Here is a 26,048-nt window from a genome sequence, read left to right on the forward strand (position 1 = left end):
GTATTCAACATATTTTTGGAAGCCTAGCCATGGCAATAAATAAGAGAACAGAAAAACAGGAATCCAAAATGAAAAAGAAGTAAAACTGTCACTGCTGATGACATGATACTATACACACAAAATCCTAAAGAGTCCACCAGAAAACTACTAGAGTTTATCAATGAGTTTGGTAAACTTGCAGGATACAAAAAACACAGAAATCTCTTGCATTCTCATACACTAACAACAAAAGATTAGAAAGAGAAATTAAGGAAAAAATCCCATTTACCATCACAATTGAGCAAAATAAAATCCCTAGGAATAAACCTACCTAAGGAGGAAAAAGACCTTAACCCATAAAACTGTAAGATAGTGATGAAAGAAATAAAAGATGACACAAACAGGTGAAGAGCCATACCATGTTCTTGGATTGGAAGAATCAATGTGAAAAAGACTGTACTACCCAAGGCAATCTATAGATTCAATGCAATCCATATCAAATTACAATGGCATTCTTCACAGAATTACAACAAAAAGATTTACAATTTGTATTGAAACACAAAAGATCCTGAGTAGCCAAAGCAATCCATAGAAATAAAAACAGTTGGAGGAATCAAGCTCCCTGACTTCATACTACACTACAAAGCTACAGTCATCAAGACAATATGGTACTGGCACAAAAACAGAAACATAGATCAATGGAGCAGGATAGAACTCCCAGAGAGAAACCCAAGCATGGATGGTAACCTAATGTATGACAAAGGAGGTAAGAATATTCAATCAAGAAAGCCAGTCCTTTCACTAAGTGTTGCTGGGAAAACTAGACAGCTAAATGTAAAAGAATGAAAGCATAACACTCCTTAAAACCATACACAAAAATAAAATCAAAATGGATTAAAGACTTAAATGTAAGGGTGGATTCTATAAAACCTCTTAGAGCAAAACATAGGCAGACTTTAATTGCAGCAAGATATCTTTTGGCCAATTCCTCGAGTAACGAAAATAAAGACAAAAATAAACAAATGAGAGTTAATTAAAGTTAAAAGCTATTGCATAGTAAAGGAAATCATAATCAAGACAAAAAGGCAACCCTCAGAATGTAAGAAAATATTTGCAAATGAAACAACCAATAAGGGCTTAATCTCTAAGATATAGAAAGAGCTCACGTAGTCCAATATCAAAATACCAAGTCAGTCAATCAGCTCAGTCACTCAGTCCTGTCTGACTCTTTGTGACTCCATGAACCACAGCATGCCAGGCCTCCCTGTCCATCACCAATCCCCAGAGTTCACCCAAACCTATGTCCATTGAGTTGGTGATGCCATCCAACCATCTCATCCTCTGTCATGCCCTTCTCCTTCTGCCCTCAATCCTTCCCAGCATCAAGGTCTTTTCCAATGAGTCAGCTCTTCGCATCAGGTGGCCAAAGTATTGGAGTTTCAGCTTCAACATCAGTCCTAACAATGAACACCCAGGACTGATCTCCTTTAAGATGGACTGGTTGGATCTGCTTGCAGTCCAAGGGACTCTCAAGAGTCTTCTCCAACACCACAGTTCAAAAGCATCAAGTCTTCAGTGCTCAACTTTCTTTATAGTCCAACTCTCACATTCATACATGACTACTGGAAAAAAACCATAACCTTGACTAGACGGACCTTTGTTGACAAAGTAAAGTCTCTGATTTGCACGCAAATTTGGCCTTGGAGTACAGAATGAAGAAGGGCACAGGCTAATAGAGTTCTGCCAAGAGAACGCACTGGTCATAGCAAACACCCTCTTCCAACAACACAAGAGAAGACACATGGACATCATCAGGTGGTTGACACCAAAATCAGACTGATTATATTCACTGCAGCCAAAGATGGGAAAGCTCTATACAGTCAGCAAAAACAAGACTGGGAGCAGACTGTGGCTCAGATCATGAACTCCTCATTGCCAAATTCAAACTGAAATTGAACAAAGTGGAGAAAACCATTAGACCATTCAGGTATGATCTAAATCAATCCCTTATGACTATACAGTGGAAGTGAGAAATAGATTTAATGGACTAGATCTGATAGACAGAGTCCCTGGTGAATTATGGATGGAGGTTTGTGACATTGTACAGGAAAAAGGAATCAAGATCATCCCTAAGAAAAAGAAATGCAAAAAAGCAAAATGGCCGTCTGATGAGGCCTTACAGATAGCTGTGAAAAGAAGAGAAGTGAAAAGAGAAGGAGAAAAGGAAAGATACACTCAATTCAATGCAGAGTTCCAAAGAATAGCAAGGAGAGATAAGAAAGCCTTCCTCAGTGATCAATGCAAAGAAATAGAGGAAAACAAAAGAATGGGAAAGACTAGAGATCTCGTCAAGAAAATTAGAGATACCAAGGGAACATTTCATGCAAAGATGGGTTTGATAAAGGACAAAAATGGTATGGACACAACAGAAGCAGAAGATATTAAGAAGTGGTGGAAAGAATATATAGAAGAACTGTACAAAAAAGATCTTCATGACCCAGATAATCATGATGGTGTGATCACTCACCTAGAGCCAGACATCCTGGAATGTGAAGTCAAGTGGGCCTTAGGAAGCATCACTATGAACAAAGCTAGTGGAGGTGATGGAATTCCAGTTGAGCTATTTCAAATCTTGAAAGATGATGTTGTGAAAGTGCTGCACTCAATATGTCAGCAAATTTGGAAAACTTAGCATTGGCCACAGGACTGGAAAAGGTCAGTTTTCATTCCAATCTCAAAGAAAGGCAATGCCGAAGAATGCTCAAACTACCACACAATTGCACTTTATGCTAGTAAAATAATGCTTAAAATTCTCCAAGTCAGGCTTCAGCAATATGTGAACCATGAACTTCCAGATGTTTGAGATGGTTTTAGAAAAGGCAGAGGAGCCAGAGATCAAATTGACAACATCCTCTGGATCATCGAAAAAGCAAGAAAGTTCCAGAAAAACATCTATTTCTGCTTTATTGACTGTGCCAAATATTTTGACTGTGTGGATCACAATAAACTATGGAAAATTCTGAAAGAAATGGGCATACAAGACCACCTGATCTGCCTCTTGAGAAACCTGTATGCAGGTCAGGAAGTAACAGTTAGAACTGGCCATGGAACAACAGACTGGCTCCAAATGTGAAAAGGAGTACGTCAAGGCTGTATATTGTCACCCTGCTTATTTAACTTATATGCAGGGTACATAATGAGAAACTCTGGGCTGGAGGAAGCACAAGCTGGAATGAAGATTGCCGGGAAAAATAACAATAACCTCAGATATGCAGATGACACCACCCTTATGGCAGAAAGTGAAGAGGAACTAAAAAGCCTCTTGATGAAAGTGAAAGAGGAGAGTGAAAAAGTTGGCTTAAAGCTCAACATTCAGAAAACTAATATCATGGACTCTGGTCCCATCATTTCATGACAAATAGATGGGCAAATAGTGGAAACAGTGGCTGACTTTATTTTTCTTGGCTCCAAAATCACTGCAGATGATGAGTGCAGCCATGAAATTAAAAAGACACTTACTCCTTGGAAGGAACGTTATGACCAACCTAGACAGCATATTGAAAAGCAGAGCCATTATTTTGTCAAGAAAATACCAAACAACCTAATAAAAATGGGCAAAAGACCTAAACAGACATTTTGACATACAGATGGTCAAGAGGTACATGAAAAGATGGTCAACATCACTATTAGAGAAATGCAAATTAAAACTACAATGAAGTATCACCTCACACAGGTAAGGATGGCCATCATCAAAAAGTCTACAAACAGTAAATGCTGGAGATGATGTGGAGAAAGGGGAACCCTCCCATTTTGTTGGTGTGAATGTAAATTGGTATAGCCACTATGGAGAACAGTCTTGGAGGTTCCTCAAAAAACTAAAAATATAACTATCATATGACTTGGTAATCTCACTCCTGGGCATATACCAGAAGAAAACCAGAATTCAAAATGATACATGCATCCTAATATTCATTACAGCACTATTTACAATAGCCAGGTTATGAAAGCAATCTACATGTCCATCAACAGATGAATGGATAAAGACAATATGGTACATATGTATAAAGTAATATTACTCAGCTATAAAAAAAACCAAATCGTGTCATTTGGAGAGATGTAGATGGACCTAGAGACTGTCATACAGAGTCAACTAGGTCAGAAAGAGAAAAAATATATATTAGTGCTTATATATGGAATCTAGAAAAATGGCACAGATGAACTTGTTTGCAAAGCAAAAACAGAAACACAGATATAGAGAACAACCTTATAGATACAAAGAGAGAAAGAGCAGATCGGATGAACTGGGAGATTGGGATTGACATATATACACTACTATGTATAAAATAGGTAGTTAATGAGGATCTAATATACAGCACAGGGAACTCTACTCAGTGCTCTGTAATGACTAAATTGATAAGGAAATCTAAAGAAGAGGGGATGTGTGTGTGTGTGTGTATAACTGATTCACTTTGCTGTACAGCAGAAAGTAACACAACACTGCAAAGCAACTATACTCCAATGAAAATTTTAAAAAAGATTTCAAAAATACAGACACCAGCAGTAAACAATCAGGGAAGCAATTTAAGAAAGTTATTTCATTTATAAAAGCATCAAAAAGAAAAAAAAATACTTGGGAATAAATATAACCAAGAAAGCTCAGGACTTATACAGTGAAAATTTCAAAATATTTCTGAAAGTAACTGAAGGCCTCAATAAACGAAAAGATATCTCACATGATGGATCGGAAAATTTGATTTTAAGATGGCACTCTTCTCAAAACAATATACAGATTCAGTATGATCATTATCAAAATTCCAATGGCCATTTTGCAGTGGTGGAAAAGTTGATCCTACAACTCACATGGAATTCCAAGAGACCCTAACCAAAACAGTCTTAGAAAAATAAATTTCTTAGAAAGTTACACTTTTCTAAGAATTTGTCCATTTCTTTCAAGTTGTTCATTTTATTGGCATATAATTGCTAATAGCAGTCTTTATGATCCTTTGTATTTATGTGTTGTCTGTTGTGATCTCTCAATTTTCATTTCTAATTTTGTTGATTTGATTCTTCTCCCTTTGTTTCTTGATGAGTCTGGCTAATGGTTTGTCAATTTTATTTATCTTCTCAAAGAACCAGCTTTTAGCTTTGTTGATTTTTGCTATGGTCTCTTTTGTTGGTTTTAGCATTTATTTCTGCCCTAATTTTTAAGATTTCTTTCCTTCTACTAACCCAGGGGTTCTTCATTTCTTCCTTTTCTAGTTGCTTTAGGTGTAGAGTTAGGTTATTTATTTGACTTTTTTCTTGTTTCTTGAGGTAAGCCTCTATTGCTATGAACCTTCCCCTTCACACTGCTTTTACAATTGCCCCATAGGTTTTGGGTTGTTGTGTTTTCATTTTCATTCATTTCTATGCATATTTTGATTTATTTTTTTATTTCTTCTGTGATTTGTTGGTTATTCAGAAGTGTATTGTTCAGGACACCTTATCTTTGACAAAGGAGGCAAGAATATACAATGGAGAAAAGACAATCTCTTTAACAAGTGGTGCTGGGAAAACTGGTCAACCACTTGTAAAAGAATGAAACTAGAACACTTTCTAACACCATACACAAAAATAAACTCAAAATGGATTAAAGATCTAAACATAAGACCAGAAACTATAGAACTCGTAGAAGAAAACATAGGCAAAACACTCTCTGACATAAATCACAGCAGGATCCTCTATGACCCACCTCCCAGAATATTGGAAATAAAAGCAAAGATAAACAAATGGGACCTAATTAAATTTAAAAGCTTTTGCACAACAAAGGAAACTATAAGCAAGGTGAAAGGACATCCTTCAGAATGGGAGAAACTAATAGCAAACGAAGCAATTGACAAAGAATTATTCTCAAAAATATACAAGCAACTCCTATAGTTCAATTCCAGAAAAATAGACGACCGAATCAAAAAATGGGCCAAAGAACTAAATAGACATTTCTCCAAAGAAGACATACAGATGGCTAACAAACACATGAAAAGATGCTCAACATCACTCATTATCAGAGAAATGCAAATCAAAACCACAATGAGCCAGAAAGAAAAACACCAGTACAGTATACTAATGCATATATATGGAATTTAGAAAGATGATAATGATAACCCTATATGTGACACAGCAAAAGAGACACAGATATATAGAACAGTCTTTTGGACTCTGTGAGAGAAGGCAAGTGTGGGATGATTTGAGAAAATAGCACTGAAACATGTACATTATCATATTTGAAACATATCACCAGTCTATGTTCGATGGATGAGACAGGGTGCACTGGGCTGGTGCACTGGGATGACCCAGAGGGATGGGATGGGGAGGGAGGGAGGTGGGAGGGAGGTTCAGGATGGGGAATACATGTACACCCATGGCTGATTCATGTCAATGTATGGCAAAATCACTACAATACTGTAAAGTAATTAGTCTCCAATTAAAAGAAATAAATTTAAAAAAAATAAAATGCAAGAAAAAAAGAAAGAAAAATAAATTTGGAGGACTCACACTCTTGACATCAAAATTTAAAACAAAGATATGGTCATCAAAGCAAGTGTGGTACTGGCAGAAGAACAGACAAACAAATCAGTGGGGCAGAATTAAGAGTACAGAAATAAATTCATACCTCTATGGTCAATTGATTTTTGACAATCATGTCAAGGCTATTCTATGGCATAAGAATAGTCTCTTCTATAAATGATGTTGGGACAACTTCATAGCCACATGCAAAAGAATGAATCTGGATTCCTCCCTCAATCCATGTATAAAAATTCACTCAAAATGGACCAAAGATCTAATCATATTTAATAAAAAGTAAAAACTATAAAAATCTTTTAGAAAAAAATACAGGGGTAAATCTTTATGGCCTTGCATTTAGCAATGGATGCTTAGATATGATACCAAAAAGCAGGCAACAAGTAGAAATATAGATAAGTTGAACTTTATCAAAATTAAAGATTTTATGCATCAAATGACAGGCTTCCCAGGTAGCTCAGTGGTAGAGTCCACCTCCCAATGTAGGAGATGCTGAAGACTCGGGTTTGATCCCTGGGTCAGGAAGATCCCCTGGAGGAGGAAATGGCAACCCACTCCAGTATTCTTGCTGGGACAATGCCATGGACAGAGGAGCCTGGTGGGCTACAGTCCATGAGGAAGCAGAGTCAGATACAACTGAGCAACCGAGCAGATATCAAATTATACTATCAAAGAAGTGAAAAGATAACACACAGAATGGGAGAAAGTATCTGCAAATCATTTATCTGAAAAGGGGTGAATATTCAAAATGCATAAGGAAATCTTATAATTCAAAAACAAAAAGATAAATAACCCAGTTAAAAATGTGTAAAGAACTTAGATATTTCTTTAAAGAAGATATACAAATGGTCAACAAATGTATGAAAAGATAATCTATTTCACTAGTCATCAGGAATATGTGAATCAAAATCACAATAAGATACTACTTCATAGCTACTCTGATGGCTATAATTTAAAAAGGTAAATAAGTTTTGGTGAGGATGTGGAATGTTACTCAGCCATAAATAAGAATGGATTTGAGTCAGTCCTAGTGAGGTGGATGAAACTAGAGCCTGTTATACAGAGTGAAGTCAGAAAGAGAAAAATAAGTATCATATATTAAAGCATATATATGCAATCTAGAAAAATGGTATTGATGAACCTACTTGCAGGGAAGGAACGGAGACACAGACATAGAGAATGAACTTGTGGACACAGTGGGGGAAGGAGAGAGTGGGAAGAATGGAGAAAGTAGCACTGATATACACACACTGTAATGTGTAAAATAGACACCAAGTAGGAAGTTTCTATATAACACAGGGAGCCCAGCCTGGTGCTCTGTAGTAACCTAGACACGTAGAATGGGGTAAGGAAGGGAGACTCAAGAGGGAGATGATATATGTATAATTATGGCTGATTTGCATTTTTGTACAGCAGAAACCATCACAACCTTATAAAGCAATTTTCCTCCAATTAAAAATTAAATAAAAAAAATAAAAGACTTATTAAAAGGTGTGGGGGAGATGACAGGATGGATTGGTGGAGCCAGAATTGGAAATAAAAGCTATCTTACCCTCCTAGTTTTTAAATAATGGTATCTGATGCAAAATGTTAAGAAAACACTGTGCAGGTCAAATGAAACACATCTGTAGGCTACATGTGGCCTATGAGTCACAAGTTTAGACCTCTGTATTGGTTGAAAGTAGATGGAGTTAAGTAAGACACTGTGGAGGTTAAAGCATGGACTGAGGAGCTATACTACCTGGGTTGCCATCCAAGCTTGGACATTTACTAGCTCCATGACCTTAGACAAGTTTCACAATGTGTCTGTGCCTCAATTTTCTTATCTTCAAAATGGTTATAATGATAATGTGTGCCTCATAAGGTTGTTATAAGGATTAAGTTTGTGTGTCTGTGTATGTTTGTGTGTATGTAGTCACTTAAAACAGTGCCTAGAATGTAGTAAATACCCTCAAATATGTTAAATAAACAAAATAAATAAGCTCCTTTTCAGCTTTTAATATTATATAACTTAATAATAACTTGTAGAAAGCTAATTATTTACATTAATTTGGTCTTTACATCTTTTTGCACATCTGCACAATGGGGATAATAATGATATCTGTTTTATATGGTTAGTGGTTAAATAAGTTAAATAAGTGGTTAAATAAGTATTAAATAAGTTAATATATTAAAATGTTCATATATCTACAGTACTTAGAACATTGCCTAGCACAGATCAAGCACTATATAAGTGTTAGCCATTATTAATTTTTAAAATAATTGCTTGGCAAAGCTCATGTAGGTCAGTACTGAAAAACTCCAAAATATGTCTGATATATTTACAATATGGCATTGATCCTAGGAGCAACAATAACAGAGCTGAACTTTTAACCCTTCAATCATTCAAAAGAGCAAAGTGGTGAGCTCTGGGAATAGAAAAACTTCCCAGTCATTGTACATCCCCATGCAACTGCATATCAGAATGTGATAAAAAAGAAATACAGCCTAAATTTGTATCTATGAAGGCAACTAATTGAATTTGTAATAACCTTTCTGTATTTTCCTTAGTAAATCTAAGAAATGGACCCGGAAAATTTAAACTCTGATGCACAGAATCTATAAGAAAGTTCTGTATTAGAAAAGATGGCTATCTTCTGTCTCCCTAGTTAATCCCAGTCTACCTGGAGTAGACTATTGCTTTGTCAAATACGTAAGAAACAGAAATTATAAGTGGAGTCAGGTCCTAGGGTTAGAAAAAGCAGGACCTCAACCATAATTTTTAAGAGGAAGAGAATCTGATATAAAGAAATATAGGAGTCTTGGAAGGATTTGAAAGTGAGGGGATGTCCAAAGAGACAAATAGGAGTCCTAATATGAGGGGACTGGAAATATACTGGGACCTCACATTGAATAAATAGGGAACATTATAGGACACAATTTTAAGAATGTTAGAAGTGGGATTCTATACTGAAGTGACAAGATTAGTGGAACTTCCTTTGAGAAGAGATGGGGATTCTTCAATATGAGAGGCAAAGGGAGATCTCACCATGACAAAAGCAGAGGTTCTTTTGTGAGGAGACCGGATATACTATGGAGACTCCATTGTGAATTGATAACACTATAGGGGACTGGGGGTAATCTAAGTGGGATAGAATCTTGGGATTTGCATCTGTAAATACTGTGAAATTCTGAGTTTGAGAGCGTGAGATATACTGTGGGAACCATTTTACAGATTGGAGGGGCTGAAATGCTCCCTGGTATTATAGGACTGGGTACAAGAGGAGACCCTAGATTTATAAAAGTATGGTCTAATGAGAGGGGACAAGAAATGAACCTCCAATTGTAAGGAGAGGAAATATTAGAAACCCCTGAAGGAAAGTATGGTGTTTCCCTAGTTTGAGAAGACAAGGGACAAGTGCAATCCTAGAGGGAAGTAAGTGAAAATAATAAGAAACACTAGAGGAAGAGGATGACAAAATGTGGAGCTAACAGTGGAAGAGGACTGCAGGAGGTGGGGAGTATATTTCAGAAAAGATAGCAAGAGGAGATCATCATTAGAAAGCTAATGGCCTTTGGAAGGTGTATAGGGGGTATTGTGGGAACCCTTGAAAGTGAAAATGTTAGTCGCTCAGTTGTGTCTGACTTTTTGCAACCCCATGGACTGTAGCCCACCAGGTTCCTCTGTACACAGGATCCTCCAGGCAAATATACTGGAGTGAGTAGCTATTCCCTTCTCTAGGGGATCTTTCCCACCCAGGGATCGAACCCTAGTCTCCTGCATTGCAGGCATATGCTTTACCATCTGAGTCACCAGGGAAGCCCTTGTGGGAGGGTAAACAGGATACCTTAGTGTGAGAAGACAGTGGACAAAGCAGTACCATAATGTGATAAAAAAAAAAAAAAAAGCAGGGTGACTAGTATGAGGTGTCAGAAATTTATGTGGGGCCACGAATGGGAAGGAGTGAATGCATCTCAAAGCAGGCAGGCAGGAGACTAAGGGGGGCTCCAGTGTGACAAAATCAGGGCTCCCTGTATGAACAGACAGAATGGGATGTATTGTAGGATTCCCATTTCATTAGAGAAGATGAGAAAATGGGGAATGGAAGGGAAACTAACTGAACTTTTAGTTTAGTCCCACAGGGAAAGAGGAATGGAAGGCACATTACTTTGTGAAAAGGGGAGACTACAGTGGGAAAGAACAAGGTGTACCGTGGGGTCCCAAGTGGCAGAAAATGCACTTCAGCTGGCTTGAGAGGATCACTGGAAAAGGTGGAATCCCAGTGTTAGATAAGGGAGAGCTAGCAAGAGAGTACAGGAAATATTTAGGGGTTCTAGTAGGAAGAAATTGGAAAACGTGGGGCTTTTAGTTGGGTGAATTGGTGGGATTCATAGTGGAAGTGGCCAGTTTAAGTATACAGGGTACGTTGTTTACTCAACTCGGTAGGATGACAGCCCCCAGAACCAGAGCACAAGGCACAAGTGGTTGTCCTGTTTGAGAAAAGGGGATCCCAGTGGGGGAAAGAAAAGGAAATTCTTGTGGGTAGGGCCAGGAAGTAATGTAAGAAACCTGGCTAGGAGACGATAGCGACATGGTGGGACACTCGTGGGAGGGTGCAAGAAATACTATGGGAAGCCATAGGTTGGAGATCAAGAGATCTCCAGGGAGCTTAAGGAAAACCGCAGTGTGAGGGCTAAGAACACAGGGGACACCAGTGTGAAGGGTAGGGCAGACGGTTATGCTGGAGCATAATTTCCCCACCTTAGGTGCCAGCTCGACTTACCCAGGCAGAGTTCAAAGACGTAGGCATAGTAGGACCAGAGCACGACGAGGACGATAACGAGCACTGGCACCCAGGAAAGTACACGGCGGCAGCACCGTAGCCCCCCGGACAGAGCCATCTTCCAGCCCCGCCGCATCTTAGGCTCGAAGATCGACCGAGCAGGCCTGCTGGCGCTGGGTCGGAATTGCTGGGCAGCGGCTGAGAGGCGGGAAGACGCGCTGTGCGGCGCTCCACTGCCTAGCCTGGCGGGAACAGTCTCCCCTAGTCGATACCACCTGTGGGGCTGCAGGCCAGAGTGCACCACACACAATAGGCATGAGTCACGGCGAGGAGGAACAGGCGGTGTTGGAGCGGAAGATGATCCGCCAGGCTGGCGAGGCTGGGCACGCTCAGAGGGAGTGGAGAGTGCAGTCCCTCCTCTTTCCTCCTCTCCCACCCCTTGCCACAGCACTTGATGCAGGGCTAGACCTCTGCAAAACTCTTAAGCAGAAGAAATTTAGGTCCGCCCATCTGCTCTTACTGCACTGCGTCCCCCTCATCTCCGCTCTGATCTCTTTCTGTTTCTTTGTCTCCTCCCTCCCAACGCCCCACACACACACACACACACACACACACACACACACACACACACACACACACACACACAATTGTCTGACACACACGAGCACAAAGACACGCAGTGGTCAAGATACGAACGGTAGCATCCAATGACTTAAAGATCATCCAGCCCCATACTCCCACTGCTGCTTGAACAATATGCTTAACACATAGCGCCGCAGTTGCTGCTTGGGTAAGTCCATTGACAGGAAGCTCCCTCCTTCTTTCTTTAGTTCCCTTCCCCCTGAGTCAACTTAGTCCATTTATTTTAAGAATAAATAAACATATTGGTACAGAAAAAAATGGGAGAGATATCAATTCTGTGAGAGGTGAGAGAAAACTAAAAGGTAGTGATATTTAAGCTGAGCTTCAGTAATAAATAAGAGTTTGCCTGACAAAAGGGAGGATAAGGACTTTTCAGACAGAGGAAACAGCATTTACAAAGGCAGAGAGTACCAGGCTTCTCTGGTAGCTCAGATCTTAAAGCCTCTGCCTGCAGTGCAGGAGACACGGGTTCGATCCTTGGGTGGGGAAGATCACCTGGAGAAAAAAATGGCAACCCAATCCAGTATTCTTGCCTGGAGAATTCCATGGACAGAGAAGCCTGGGAGGCCACAGTCCATGGAGTCACAAAGAGTTGAACAGGACTGAGCGATTAACACTAGAAACTGGACACTGGAGAGTAATGAAAATATGAAAGTGTTCAAGGAACAGTCAGCGCAGCTTGAGGAAAGAGTATGTGAAGAGGAGAGGCTAGGAATGAGACTGGGAATACAAGTTGTGAGTAGAGTACACCCTGCCAGGGTATGTGGACATAATCCTGTAAAGCAGATTATGAACAACCATTAAATGTTTTGGGACAATGAAATGAACAATCATTAAAGGTTTTGAGACAATGAAAATGACATTATCAGAACTGTATTTTTGTAAAAGAACTGGCAGGATTTTATAGAGGGGAATAGTCTAGAAATAGACATCAATTAGAAGGCAATTATTTCAACAAGTGTTTCCAGAGTGGTTGCTTTGTGTTAGGTTAACTTCGGTATAAAAAGAATGACAAAAGGGGGCCTGTCTCCAAGAAGCTCATGTTCTCATGAGAGCAATAGGTGTTCAATGACATAGGTACAATAATATAAGTATAGCAAGCTTTTGTGCATTTATAGATTTGATAAATACCTGCTGTTCAAAGATTCCCAAGTAATTCAATGGTATAGAACCCACCTGCCAATGCAGGAGACATAGGAGACCCGGGTTCCATCTCTGGGTTGGGAAGATCCCCTAGAGGAAGAAATGGCAACCCAATCCAGTTTTCTTGCCTAAAAAATCCCATGAACAGAGGAACCTGGTGGACTGCAGTCCATGGGCTCCCAAAAGTTGGACACAACTGAGCACCCTGGCAAGTTCAAAGATTTGTGAAGATCTGTGACATGAAGAAATTTGTGATTTTGCTAAGGCTCATGTTGCTCTCTATTCTTATTCATAGTTACATATGCAGTAAATTTCCTGAACTGATAAGAACTTTGTTGTTTCTTTTCAGGTTAAGTTACATTCATGGTTGATACTACTAAATAAATGATGTAATGAAACGCAGCTCATTTCAATTACACTATTTATTTTTTAAGAGCCTGATTAGACTTGTACCCTAAGGTTCTGACATAGATTCTAAAATATTTTTCCATCTTTTTGAGACATGACTGACAAATAAAAGTATAGGAACTTCCCTGGTGGTCCAGTGGTTAAGACATGGTGCTTCCACTGCAGGTTTGATCCTAGTTGGGGAACTAAGATTGCATATGTTGACTGCACATATATATATATGTGATGCTTTGCTATACATATACATTGTGAAATGATTGCCATAATCAAGCTAATTAACACATCTATCACCTCACACAGTTACCATTTTTGGCAATTATTTTTTATTGAGTATATTTGACATACAATAAACATTGTGTAATTTAAGGTGTACATCATGTTGATTGGCAGTACTATTGCTATTGTACCCTAAGCTAGCATCTGTATATTATGTACACATCACATAATGCAAATATGTACATTTAAACAACCTCTATCTCATTTTCCCACCCCAACCCCTGCAGCTCCTGGTAACAATATGTTTTTTTTTAAATTTCACATGTAAGAGATATCATACAGTATATGTCTTTCTCTTTCTGACATCTCATTTAGCATAATGTCCTCAAAGTGCATCTATATTTTTTGCAAATGGCAGAATTTCCTTTTTTCTCATGACTCAATAATATTTTATATGTATACTAGCAATTGTGAATAAAGCTGAAATAAACATGGGAGAATATATGTTTTCTCAGTAACCTTTCTCATTTCCTGTGGATATACACCCAGAAGTGGGATTGCTGGAACACGTGGTTGTTCTATGTTTAATTTTTTGAGGAACATCCATAGGGTTCTCTATAGTGGCTGAACCAGTTTACAGTTCCACCAACAGTGCACAAGGTTCCGTTTCCACAACTTCACAAACAGTTGTTACCTCTTATCTCTTTGATGGTAATCATTTAACAGGTGACATGTCGTTGTGATTTTGATTTGTATTTCCCTGATAATTAGTTATATTGAGCACCTTTCACATACCTGTTGGCAATCTGTATGTCATTCTCAGAAAAATGACTATTCAGGTAGTGCTTTGTCCATTTTCAAATCAAATTGTTTATTTTATGCTATTTAATTAACTGTATAAGTTCCTTATATATTATGGAGAATTTCTTATCAGAAATATGATTTGCAAATATTTTCCCCATTCTGTGGGTTACTGTTTCATTCTGTGGATTGTGTGCTACGCAAAAGCTTTTTAGTCTGATATAATTCCACACATTTATTTTTGCTTTTGTTGTATTTGCTTTTGATGTTATATCCAGAAAATAATTGCAAAGAATAATGTCAAGGAGTGTTTTCCCTCTGTTTTCTTCTAGGAGTTTTACAGTTTTGGATTTAAGTCTTCAATGCATTTTGAGTTGATTTTTGTGTATGATGTAAGATAAGTGTTCAGTTTCTTTCTTTTGCATGTGGATGTCCAAATTTTCCAGAACTATTGATTAAAGAGACTATCATTTCCCTATTGTGTATTCGCTCTTGTCAAAAATTAATAGACTGCTTATGTGTGGCTTTATTTCTAGACTCTCATCAGTTCCATTGGACTATGTGTCTGTTCTTATGCCAGTACCACACTGTTTTGACTACAATAGTTTTGTAATAGAGTTTAATATCAGGAAACATGATGCCTCCAGCTTTGTTCTTCTTGCTCAGGATTGCTTTGGCTATTCAATCCTTTGTGGTTCTGTATACATTTTGCAGGGCTTCCCAGGTGATTCAGTGGTAAAAAATCTGCCTGCCAATCAGGAGACTCAGGTTCAATTCCTGGGTCGGCAAGATTCCCTGGAGAAGGAAGTGGCAATCCCCTCCAGTATTCTTGCCTGGGAAATCCCATGGACAGAGGAGCCTGACAGCTATAGTCCATGGGGTTGCAAAGAGCTGGATGTGACTAAACTACCACCACCAGCATATATTTTGCAGTAATTTTTTCTATTTTTATGAAAAATATCACTCATATTTTGACAGAGATTGCATTGACTCTGTTGATCACATTGGGTAGTATGCACATTTTAACAATATTAATTTTTCCAATCCATGACCATAGGATATCTTTCTATTTATTTGTATCTTCTTTAGTTTCTTTCACCAATGTCCTATAGTTTTGTATGCAGACTTTTTTTCATCTCTTCAGTTAAGTTAATTCCTAGGTATTTTTTTTTTCATGCTGATGTAAAAGGGGTTGTTTTCTTAGATTCCCTCTCAGGTAGTTTGCTGTAAGAATATAAAGATAGAACTGATTTTTGTTAAGTTTGCTTCCTGAAGTTTCACCAAAATCATTTATTAGATCTGGCAGGTTTTTGGTGGAGTCTTTAGGGTTTTCTAAATATAAGATCAACTTGTCATCTGCCAACAGACAACTTTATTTCTTACTTTCTGGTTTGGATGCTTTTATTTATTCATTTATTCTTTATTTATTTTACTCTCTCTAGATAGGACTTTGGTCTATGTTGAGTAGAACTGATGAGAGTGGGCATGATTGTCTTGTTTCTTATCTTAAAGGAAATGCTTTCAGATTTTCACCATTGAGTATGATGTTAGATGTGGGCTTGTCATATATGATGACCTTTATTAAGTTGAGGAACATTTTTCTATACCTAATTTGTTGAGTTTTTAATAATGAATGTATGGTGAATTTTGTCAAATACTTTTTCTGTTTATATTGAGATGGTCATAGGATTTTTATTCTTTTTATTCTTTTTTTTTAATTTGTATTCTTCATTCTGTTAATATGATGTGTAACATTTATTAATTGCATATGTTGGACCATTCTTGCATCCCAGGGATAATTTTCATTTGATCATGATATAAGATCTTTTTCATGTGCTATTGAATTTGGTTTGCTAGTAATCTGTTAAGGACTTTTGTTCATCAGGGATATAGTCCTGTTGTTTTACTTATTTAAGTGTCCTTGTTTGGCTTTGGTTTCAGAGTAATGTTGGTTTTGTAAAATGGGTTGGAGGTGTTTCCTTCTGTTCAACTTTTTGAAACAGTTTGAGAAGGATTAGAAGTAATTCTTTTTAAAATGTCTGTTGGAATTCACTAATGAAACCACCTGGCCCTGGACTTTTATTTGTTGGGAGGCTTTTGATTACTGATTCAAAATTCTAACTCATTATTGGTCAGGTCAGATTGTCTATTTCTTCATGATTCAGTCTGAGTAGGTTATATATTTCTAGGAATTTATCTATTTTTCTAGATAATTCAATTCGTTGGCATTTCACTGTTTATTAAAGTCTCTTATGAAGTTTTTATTTCTTGGTATCACAAAGAGTCAGACACAACTTAGTAATTGAACAACAATTCAGTTGAAATGTCTTCTATTTAAAAATTTATTTGTATTTATTTCGTAGTCAGTATAGCTAAGTTTTTCAATTTTCTTTGTCATTCCAAAAACACAACACTTAGTTTCCTTGATCTTTTCTATTGTCTTTCCAGTCTCTATTTATTTCTTTTCTTTAAAACACTGATTTGGGCTGTGACTTTTCTTTTACTTTAAAAATCCTATGTATGTGGAAAGTAAACGCCCACTTTTAAATGATGGATTTATCAAAGAAGCCACAACAAAGAACATTAGAAAATATTTCTAACAGAAGAAAAATGAAAATAGAATTTACCAGAATTTCTTGCATGTAGCCGAAGCTGCTCAGTGCAATTAAATTAAATACAATGTGGAGTCTTGAATAAGGTATGAAATAAATAATGGACACTAGCATGAATGTTGTTAAATTTGAATGAAACCTGTATTTTAGTTAAAAATACTGTTGTTCAGCTGATAAGTCATGTCCGACTCTGCAATCCATGGACTGCAGCGTGCTAGGCTTCCCTGTCCTTCACCATCCCCCAGAGTTTTCAAATTCATGTCCATTGAGTCGGTGATGCCATCCAACCATCTCATTCTCTGTCATCCCTTTCACCTCCTGCCCTCAATCTTTCCAAAACCAGGGTCTTTTCCAATGAGTTGGCTCTTCCCATCATGTGGCCAAAGTGTTGGAGCTTCAGCTTCAGCATCAGTCCTTCCAATGAATATTTGGGGTTGATTTCCTTTAGGAATGACTGGTATGATCTCCTTGCAATCCAAGGGACTCTCAAGAGTCTTCTCCAGCACCGCAATTTGAAAGCATCAATTCTTCAATGCTCAACTTTCTTTATAGTCCAACTGTCAAATCTGAACACGACTATGGGAAAAAACAGTAGCTTTGACTATACGGACCTTTGACAGTAAAGTGATGTCTCTGTTTTTTAGTATGCTGTCTAGGTTTGTCATTGCTTTCCTTCCAAGGAGCAAGTGTCATTTAATTTCAGGACTGCAGTCACCATCTGCAGTGATTTTGGAGCCTAAGAAAATAAAATCTGTCACTTCTACTTTTCTCCCATTCTGTTTGCCATGAATTTGTGGGACCAGATGCCATGACCTTAGTTTTTTGAATGTTGAGTTTCAAATCAGCCTTTTCATTTTCCTCTTTGCCCTAAAGAGGCTCTTTCGTTCCTCTTCACTTTCTGCCACTAGAGTGGTATCATCTGCATATCTGAGGTTGTTGACTTTTCTTCCAGAAATTTTGATTCCTGCTTGTGCTTCATCCAGTCTGGCATTTTACATGATATACTCTGCATATAAGTTAAATAAGCAGGGTGACAGTATACAGCCTCGTATACAGTCTGAAACCTAGCTTGAAGAATTTTGAGCATAACCTTACTATAAATAGTATGTGAAATGAGTGCAATTTAATAGTAGTTTGAACATTCTTTGGCATTGCCCTTCTTTGAGATTGGAATGAAAACTTACCTTTTCCAGTCCTGTGACCAGTGCTGAGTTTTCCAAATTTTCTGACATACTGAGTGCAGCACTTTAACAGCATCATCTTTTAGGCTTTGAAATAACTCAGCTGGAATCTGATCACTTTCACTAGCTCTGTTCATAATAATGCTTCCTAAGGCCCACTTGACTTCACACTCCAGGATGTCTGGCTCTAGGTAATTGACCACACCATCATGGTTGTTCGCGTCATTAAGACCTTTTTGTATACTTCTTCTGTGTATTCTTGCCACCTCTTATTAACCTTTTCTGCTTTTGTTAGGTCCTTACAATTTTTGTACTTTATCATGCCCATCTTTGCATGACATGGTCCCTTGATATCTCCAGTTTTCTTGAAGAGATCTCTTGTCTTTCCCATTTGTTGTTTTCCTCTGTTTCTTTACATTGTTCATTTAACAAGGCCTTCTTATCTCTCCTTGCTATTCTCTGGAACTCTGCATTCAGTTGGATGTATCTTTCCCTTTCTCCCTTGCTTTTCACTTCTCTTCTTTCCTCAGCTGTTTGTAAAACCTCCTCAGAAAACTACATTGCCTTCTTGCATTTATTTTTCTTTGGGATGATTTTGTTCACTGCCTCCTATACAATGTTATGAACTTCCACCCATAGTTCTCCATGCTGTCTGTCTACCAGATCTATCCCTTGAATCTTTTAACATTCATTACCTCCACTGTATAATCATAAGGGATTTGATTTAGGTCATACTTAAATCGTTTTCCCTTCTTTCTTCAATTTAAGTCAGAATTTTGGAATAAGGAGCTCATGATGTGAGCCACAGTCAGCTCCAGATCTTGTTTTTGCTGACTCTCCCTATGCAGCTGCAAAGACTATAATCAGTCTGATTTTGGTATTGACCATCTGGTGATGTCCATATGTAGATTTGTCTCTTGGGTTGTTGGAAGAGGGTGTTTGCTATGACCAGTGTGTTCTCTTGACAAAACTGTTAGCTTTTACTCTGCTTCGTTTTTTCTCCAAGGCCAAACTTGTTACTCCAAATATCTCTTGACTTCCTATTTTTGCATCCCAATCCTCTTTGATGAAAAACACAACGTTTTTGGTGTTAGATCTAGAACATCTTGTAGGTCTTCGTAGAACCAGTAATTTTTAGCTTCTTTGGCATCACTGGTTGCAGCATAGACTTGGATTACTGTGATATTGTGTGGCTTGCCTTGGAAACCAACTGAAATCATTCTGTCATTTTTAATAATATTGTATCATGTGTTAATTTCCTGCTTTTTTAAAAAAGCATAGTATTTATAGGTTGAGTTGGATTAGAAGTTTTTAAGTCTCATTCAAAATTTTTTAAAACACTGATTTAATAAACTTTCTAGACTCTCAACAGTAATACTAGATGCCAAAATACATGGAACTGTATCAAAATTTCGAGTGAATATAAATTAGAAATCTAGCATTCTATTCATACTAAGTCAAACAAATAGATTCAAAATGTCATAAACTTTTTATCTAAGCAAGAAGTCATAAGTTTTCTAAAATATATGCTATTTTATATACACTCTATATACATATACAAAAGTTTTCTGCTACACTGTGGAAAATTCTGACAGAGCTGGGAACCACCAGACCACCTGACCTGCCTCTTGAGAAACCTGTCTACAGGTCAGGAAGCAACAGTTAGAACTGGCCATGGAACAACAGACTGGTTCCAAATAGGAAAAGGAGCATGTCGAGGCTGTATATTGTCACCCTGCTTATTTACCTTATATGCAGAGTACATCATGAGAAATGCTGGGTTGGAGGAAGCACAAGCTGGAATCAAGATTTCTGGGAGAAATATCAATACCTCAGATATGCAGATGACACCACCCTTATGGCAGACAGTGAAGAAGAACTAAAGAGCCTCTTGATGAAAGTGAAAGAGGAGAGTGAAAAAGTTGGCTTAAAGCTCAACATTCAGAAAACTAAGATTATGGCATCCGGTCCCATCACTTCATGGCAAATAGATGGGTAAACAGTGGAAGCAGTGGCTGAGTTTATTTTTCTGGGCTCCAAAATCACTGCAGATGGTGACTGCAGCCATGAAATTAAAAGATACTTGCTCCTTGGAAGGAAAGTTATGATCAACCTAGACAACACTTTAAAAAGCAGAGACATTACTTTGCCAACAAAGGTCCGTCTAGTCAAGGCTATAGTTTTTCCAATAGTCATGTGTGGATGTGAGAGTTGGACTATAAAGAAAACTGAGCGCCAAAAAATTGATGCTTTTGAGCTGTGGTATTCGAGAAGACTCTTGAGAGTCTCTCTCTCAAGGAGATCCAACCAGTCCATCCTATAGATCAGTCCTGGGTGTTCATCAGAGGGACTAATGCTGAAGCTGAAACTCCAATACTTTGGCCACCTAATGTGAAGAGATGACTCACTGGAAAAGACCCTGATGCTGGGAAAGATTGAGGACAGGAGGAGAAGGGGACAACAGAGGATGAGATGGTTGGATGGCATCACCGACACAATGGACATGGGTTTGGGTTGACTCCGGGAGTTGGTGATGGACAGGGAGGCCTGGTGTACTGCGGTTCATGGGGTCACAAAGAGTCAGACACAGCTGAGCAACTGAACTGAACTGACTGACACTTGATAAAAGTTTGAGAAAGAACATCAGAAGAAAAAGAGAGAAATTGGAAACCATTAAATGAAATGGGAGCACTGAATATGAAACAGTAAATGTGAAATAAACTAGATATAAATAAATGATCATCATATAGTCCAGCTGTTTTTATGCATCACTGTTCATTATAAATACATCTGGAGCTTTGGAGAAAAAAAGCAATAGCTGGGTGTTTGTATTTTTCAAAATATTCAATGATAATTCTGATATGCATCTGGATTATAAAAAATGATTATAGGTTTTTCTCTTAAATGTTTTGGCAATACAGAATTCTATTACTTTTCTGTTGACCAATCATGAGGCAATGGTATTAAGTGAGAAATAGTTACATAATCACAGTAATAAAATATATTTATCAGTTTTCACAGTCAATAACCAGACAAAAAGTTAATGGAAGCTTGATTAATCTAACAATATAAAAGAATTGCATACAATCTGAAGGGGTTAAATAGAGTGATATGGTAACTGGAAGTGCATACATGCACAAGTTTTCATCTGCCCAGCCAGTCTGTCTTTTGGTTGATGCTCTTGATTCATTTACATTTAAGGTACTTAGCACTATGTATGATCCTATTAACCAGTTTCTAGTTGTTTTGGGTTTATTTTGTGTAGGTCTTTTCCTTGTCTTCTGTTTCCTGCCTAGAAAAGTTCTAGTAGCATTTGTTGTAAAACTGGTTTGGTGATGATGAATTCTCTTAACTTTTGCTTGTCTAGAAAGCTTTTGATTTCTCCATCAAATCTGAATGAGATTCTTGCTGGGTAGAGTATTCCTGGTTGTAGTTTCTTCCCTTTCATCACTTTAAATATATGGTGCCATTCCCTTCTGACTTGTAGAGCTTCTGTTTGAGAAATCAGTTGACAACCTGATGGGAGTTCCCTTGTATGTTATTTGTCATTTTTCTCTTGTTGCTTTTAATATTTCATCTTTGTTTTTAATTTTCATCATTTTGATTACTATATGTCTCAGTGTGTTCCCCCTTGGGTTCATCTGCTGGGGACTCTCTGCACTTCCTGAACTTGGTTGACTATTTCCTTTCCCATGTTAGGGAAGTTTCAGCTATTATCTCTTCAAATATTTTCTTGGGTCCTTTCTCTTTCTCTTCTCCTTCTGGGACCCCTGTAATGTGAATGTTGGTGTGTTTAATATTTTCCCAGAAGTCTCTTAGGCTGTCTTCACTTTTTCCATTCTTCTTTCTATATTCTATTCTGCAGCAGTGTTTCCCACTGTTCTGTCCTCCAGGTCACTTATGTGTTCTTCCTCAGTTATCCTGCTATTGAATCCTTCTAGTGTACTGTTCATCTCTGTTTATTCTTTAATTCCTCTACATCTTTGGTAAACATCTCTTGCATCTTCATTCTGTTTCCCAGATCCTGGATCATCTTCACTAATATTCTGAATTCTTTTTCTGGAAGGGTGCATATCTCTACTTCATTTAGTTGTTTTCCTGGGGTTTTATCTTGTCCCTTCATCTAGGACATAAACCTCTCTTTTTCATCCTGATTAACTTTCTATAATGTGGTTTTCTTTTAGCCACTGTGGAATTCTGGTTTTTCTTGCTTCTTCTGTCTGCACACTGGTGGATGAGACTAAGAGGCTTGTGTAAGCTTCCTGATAGGAAGGACTGGTGGTGGGAAAAACTGGGTCTTGCTCTTATGGACAAGGCCTTGGTAAGTAAAGATATAATTCAATTATCTGCTGGTGGTTGGGGTTGCACTCCCTCCCTGTTAGTTGTTTGACCTGAGGCCGCACAGTCCTGGGGTCTACGGGCTCTATGGTAGAGTTAATGGCGACTCCAACAGGACTTAAGCCAAGGAGCACCTTCCAGGACTGCTACTGCCAGTGCCCCCTTTCCCATGTCGAGCCTCTACTGACCCACACCTCCATGGGAGACCCTCCAACACTAGCAGGTAGGTCTCACTCAGTTTCCTATGGGGTCACTGCTCCTTTCCCCTGGGCGTGGCACATACAAGATTTTATCTGTGCCCTCCACAGGTATAGTCTCTGTTTCCCCAGTCCTGTGGAAGTCCTGTTATTAAATACCACTGGCCTTCAAAGTCAGATTCCCTCGGGAGTCCCAGTCCTTTTGGCAGATCCCCAGGCTGTGAAGCCTGACATGCGGCTCAAAACCTTCACAACAGTGGGAGAACTCCTTTGGTATTATTGTTCTCCAATTTGTGGGTTGCCCACCCAGTGGGTATGAAATTTGATTTTATCAATTTTTTTTTTTTTTTAAAAAGTCAATGTTTATTTACACATTGCATATTGCAAAAAGCTTGAAGGAAAAAAAAAGAAGTTTCAACATGAAGTTAATGAGCAAATTCTGCCTGTCTCTAGCACTTGGGGGAGATTGAATCTCGGCATTCTTAGAGACTGGAATCCTGATGGAAGACCTTCAGATGTTCTAACACTGGCCAAGGAAGTGCCATACTTGATCTTCTTCATTACTTCCTTTATTCAATGAAAACGACACCGATTCAACTAACGATCTTGCTTCCTCTTGAGAGCAATGGAAAGGGCTATCACATACCTGTACATTTGTGCAATTTATAGCTCCGCCATCACACTTGTCCATAAGCAATGCTTTCCAACATTCATGAGTAGATTTAATGATTTCAAGAGCAAAAGCCTTGTTCTTGAATTCTCCATTAAAAGCAAACTGGTTTTCCGGTTTTCCCTCTGGTATCTTATAAAATCTAAACCAATTAAGCGTAGCTTCTAAGTAACCAGGTTTGTACTTCTTAACATCTTCAATATCATGAAACTTTGAGGCTTCAGGATCATTCACATTGATAGCAATTAACTTCCAATCTGTTTCACCCTGATCAATAAGAGCCAAAACTCCAAGGATCTTCACATGAACAACTTCTCCACGAGAAAGAACCTTTGAGCCTATTTCACAAACATCAATGGGATCATTATCTCCACAGCAGTCTGTGCTCTTATCTTTTCGATGGGGATCTTCCCAAGTCTGAGGGAGGGCACCGTAATTTCATATATAACCCTTGTGAGGAAAGATATTTGCCACATAGCGAAGCTTGCCATCCTTCACATCTTGTTTAATGGGATTCAATGGTTCCTTTGTGGCAATCTCCATTTTAGCATTTGTCCACCGAGGTACTTCCACAACCATGTTAAACACATTCATTTGCTCCTGATCACTAGGAGTGCACTTCCAGTCTGCTTTTCTTCTCTCAGGCTAAAATGCACATGACCTCATATTCATCATTTCGTGCTCTTTTTGTAGGAATGCCATTTTCCTCTTCAGAGTCCACCTTCAGAGGAATATCATGAAAGGGGGAAATGTAGTGACCAGCTACATTCTTGAAAAAGAGGCGGTAATCGGGAGAGTGGGGCTGGCCGCGCTCCTCCGTGCCATGGTCCGACGCGGCCCGGGCCCTGCGCTCGCTCCCCGCGGCAGGCGGGCGGCGGCGGCGCCCCGATTTTATCAATTTTATTGATTTTATTGATAATGGACCTCCTACCATCTCATTGCAGCGTCTTCTTTGTCTTTGGACATAGGGTATCCTTTTTTTTTTTTTTTTTTGATGGGTTCCAGCATCCTCTGCTCATGGTTGGTCAAGAGCTAATTGTGATTTTTGTGTTCTGGGTCTCTATTTCTGTTCTGCATTGGCATTACAGGCTAGCTCAGTCATGTCCAACTCTTTGCAACTCTTTAGACTGTAGCCTACCAGGCTCCTCTGTGGGGTTTTTCAGGAAAGAATACTGAAGTGAATTGCCATTTCCTCCTCTAGGGGATCTTCCTCACCCAGGGATCAAACCCACATCCCCTGTGTCTCCTGCATTGCAGGCAGATTTCTTTACCACTGAGCCATCAGGGATGCCTCTATTTCTGTTCTAATTTTCATTAATTTCTTCCTTTTGCTAACAGTGGTCTTAGTTTGTTCAAATTTCCTGAGGTGGATTATTGAAGTCCTTGCCATTATGATATTGTTTTCTATTTCTCATCCAGTTTGGTTAATAATTTCTATATATATTAAGTGCTCAAATGTTGACTGTATTTATATTTATAATTGCTATATCCTCTTGATGAATGGACTACATTATCATTTTATAGTGACCTTCTTTGTCTATTATGACAGATGTTGAATGAAAGTCTCTTTTCTCTCTTGTAAGGATAGCCACTACTACTCCCTTTTGGTTACTATTTACACATAATATCTTTTTCTATCCCTTCACTTGCAGTCAGTGGGTGCCCTTAAATCTTATGTGAATTTTTTATAGGCTCTATATTGTTCAGTTCTGTTCAGCTCAGTTCAGTCACTCAGTTGTGTCCAACTCTTTGCAACCCTATGGACTGCAGCACACCAGGCTTCCCTGTCCATCACCAACTCCCAGAGCTTGCTCAAAGTCATGTCCATTGAGTCAGTGATGCCATCAAACCATCTCATCCTCTGTCATCCCCTTCTCCTCCTGCCTTCAATCTTTCCAAACATCAGGGTCTTTTCCAGTGAATCAGTTATTTGCATTAAGTGGCCAAAGTATTGGAGTTTAAGCTTCATCATCAGTACTTCCAGTGAATATTCAGGACTGATCTCCTTCAGGATGGACTGGTTGGATCTCCTTGCAGTCCAAGGGACTCTCAAGAGTCTTCTCCAACACCATAGTTCAAAAGCATCAATTCTTCGGCACTCAGCTTTCTTTATAGTCCAACTCTCACATCCATACCTGACTACTGGAGAAACCACAGCTTTGACTACACAGACCTTTGTTGGCAAAGTAATGTCTCTGCTTTTTAATATACTGTCTGGGTTGGTCATAGGTTTTCTTCCAAGAAGCAAGTGTCTTTTAATTTCATGGCTGCAGTCACCATCTGCAGTGATTTTGGAGCCCCCCAAAATAAAGTCAGGCACTGTTTCCACTGTCTCCCCATATATTTCCAATGAAGTGATGAGACCCATGATCTTAGTTTTCTGAATGTTGAACTTTAAGGCAACTTTTTCACTCTCCTCTTTCACTTTCATCAAGAGGCTTTTTAGTTCATCACTTTATGGCAAATAGATGGGGAAATAATGGCAACAGTGACAGACTTCATTTTTTGGGGCTCCAAAATCGCTGCAGATGGTGACTGCA

At 38.5% G+C, this 26,048-nt stretch overlaps 1 protein-coding gene and 1 pseudogene across 2 annotated transcripts in view; both read right to left on the reverse strand.

Moving 5' to 3' along the window:
• Positions 1 to 11,633, reverse strand: part of ZDHHC15 (zinc finger DHHC-type palmitoyltransferase 15) — a 109,155-nt gene extending 97,522 nt beyond the window's left edge. Inside the window, exon 1 of one of the 2 annotated variants that reach the window (XM_065916300.1) lies at positions 11,301 to 11,633. In XM_065916300.1, the coding sequence (XP_065772372.1) occupies positions 11,301 to 11,436 (136 nt within the window). In that variant the 5' untranslated portion in view covers positions 11,437 to 11,633. The remainder of the gene's footprint in view (positions 1 to 11,300) is intronic. The other variant, XM_065916301.1, reaches the window with a different exon arrangement.
• An 11,540-nt stretch (positions 11,634 to 23,173) lies between these two features.
• LOC136154522 (inorganic pyrophosphatase 2, mitochondrial-like) lies at positions 23,174 to 24,442 on the reverse strand (annotated as a pseudogene).
• Between the last annotated feature and the right edge of the window lie 1,606 nt (positions 24,443 to 26,048).

The sequence above is a fragment of the Muntiacus reevesi genome, chromosome X (assembly GCF_963930625.1).
Source record: "Muntiacus reevesi chromosome X, mMunRee1.1, whole genome shotgun sequence".
Classification (NCBI taxonomy): domain Eukaryota; kingdom Metazoa; phylum Chordata; class Mammalia; order Artiodactyla; family Cervidae; genus Muntiacus; species Muntiacus reevesi.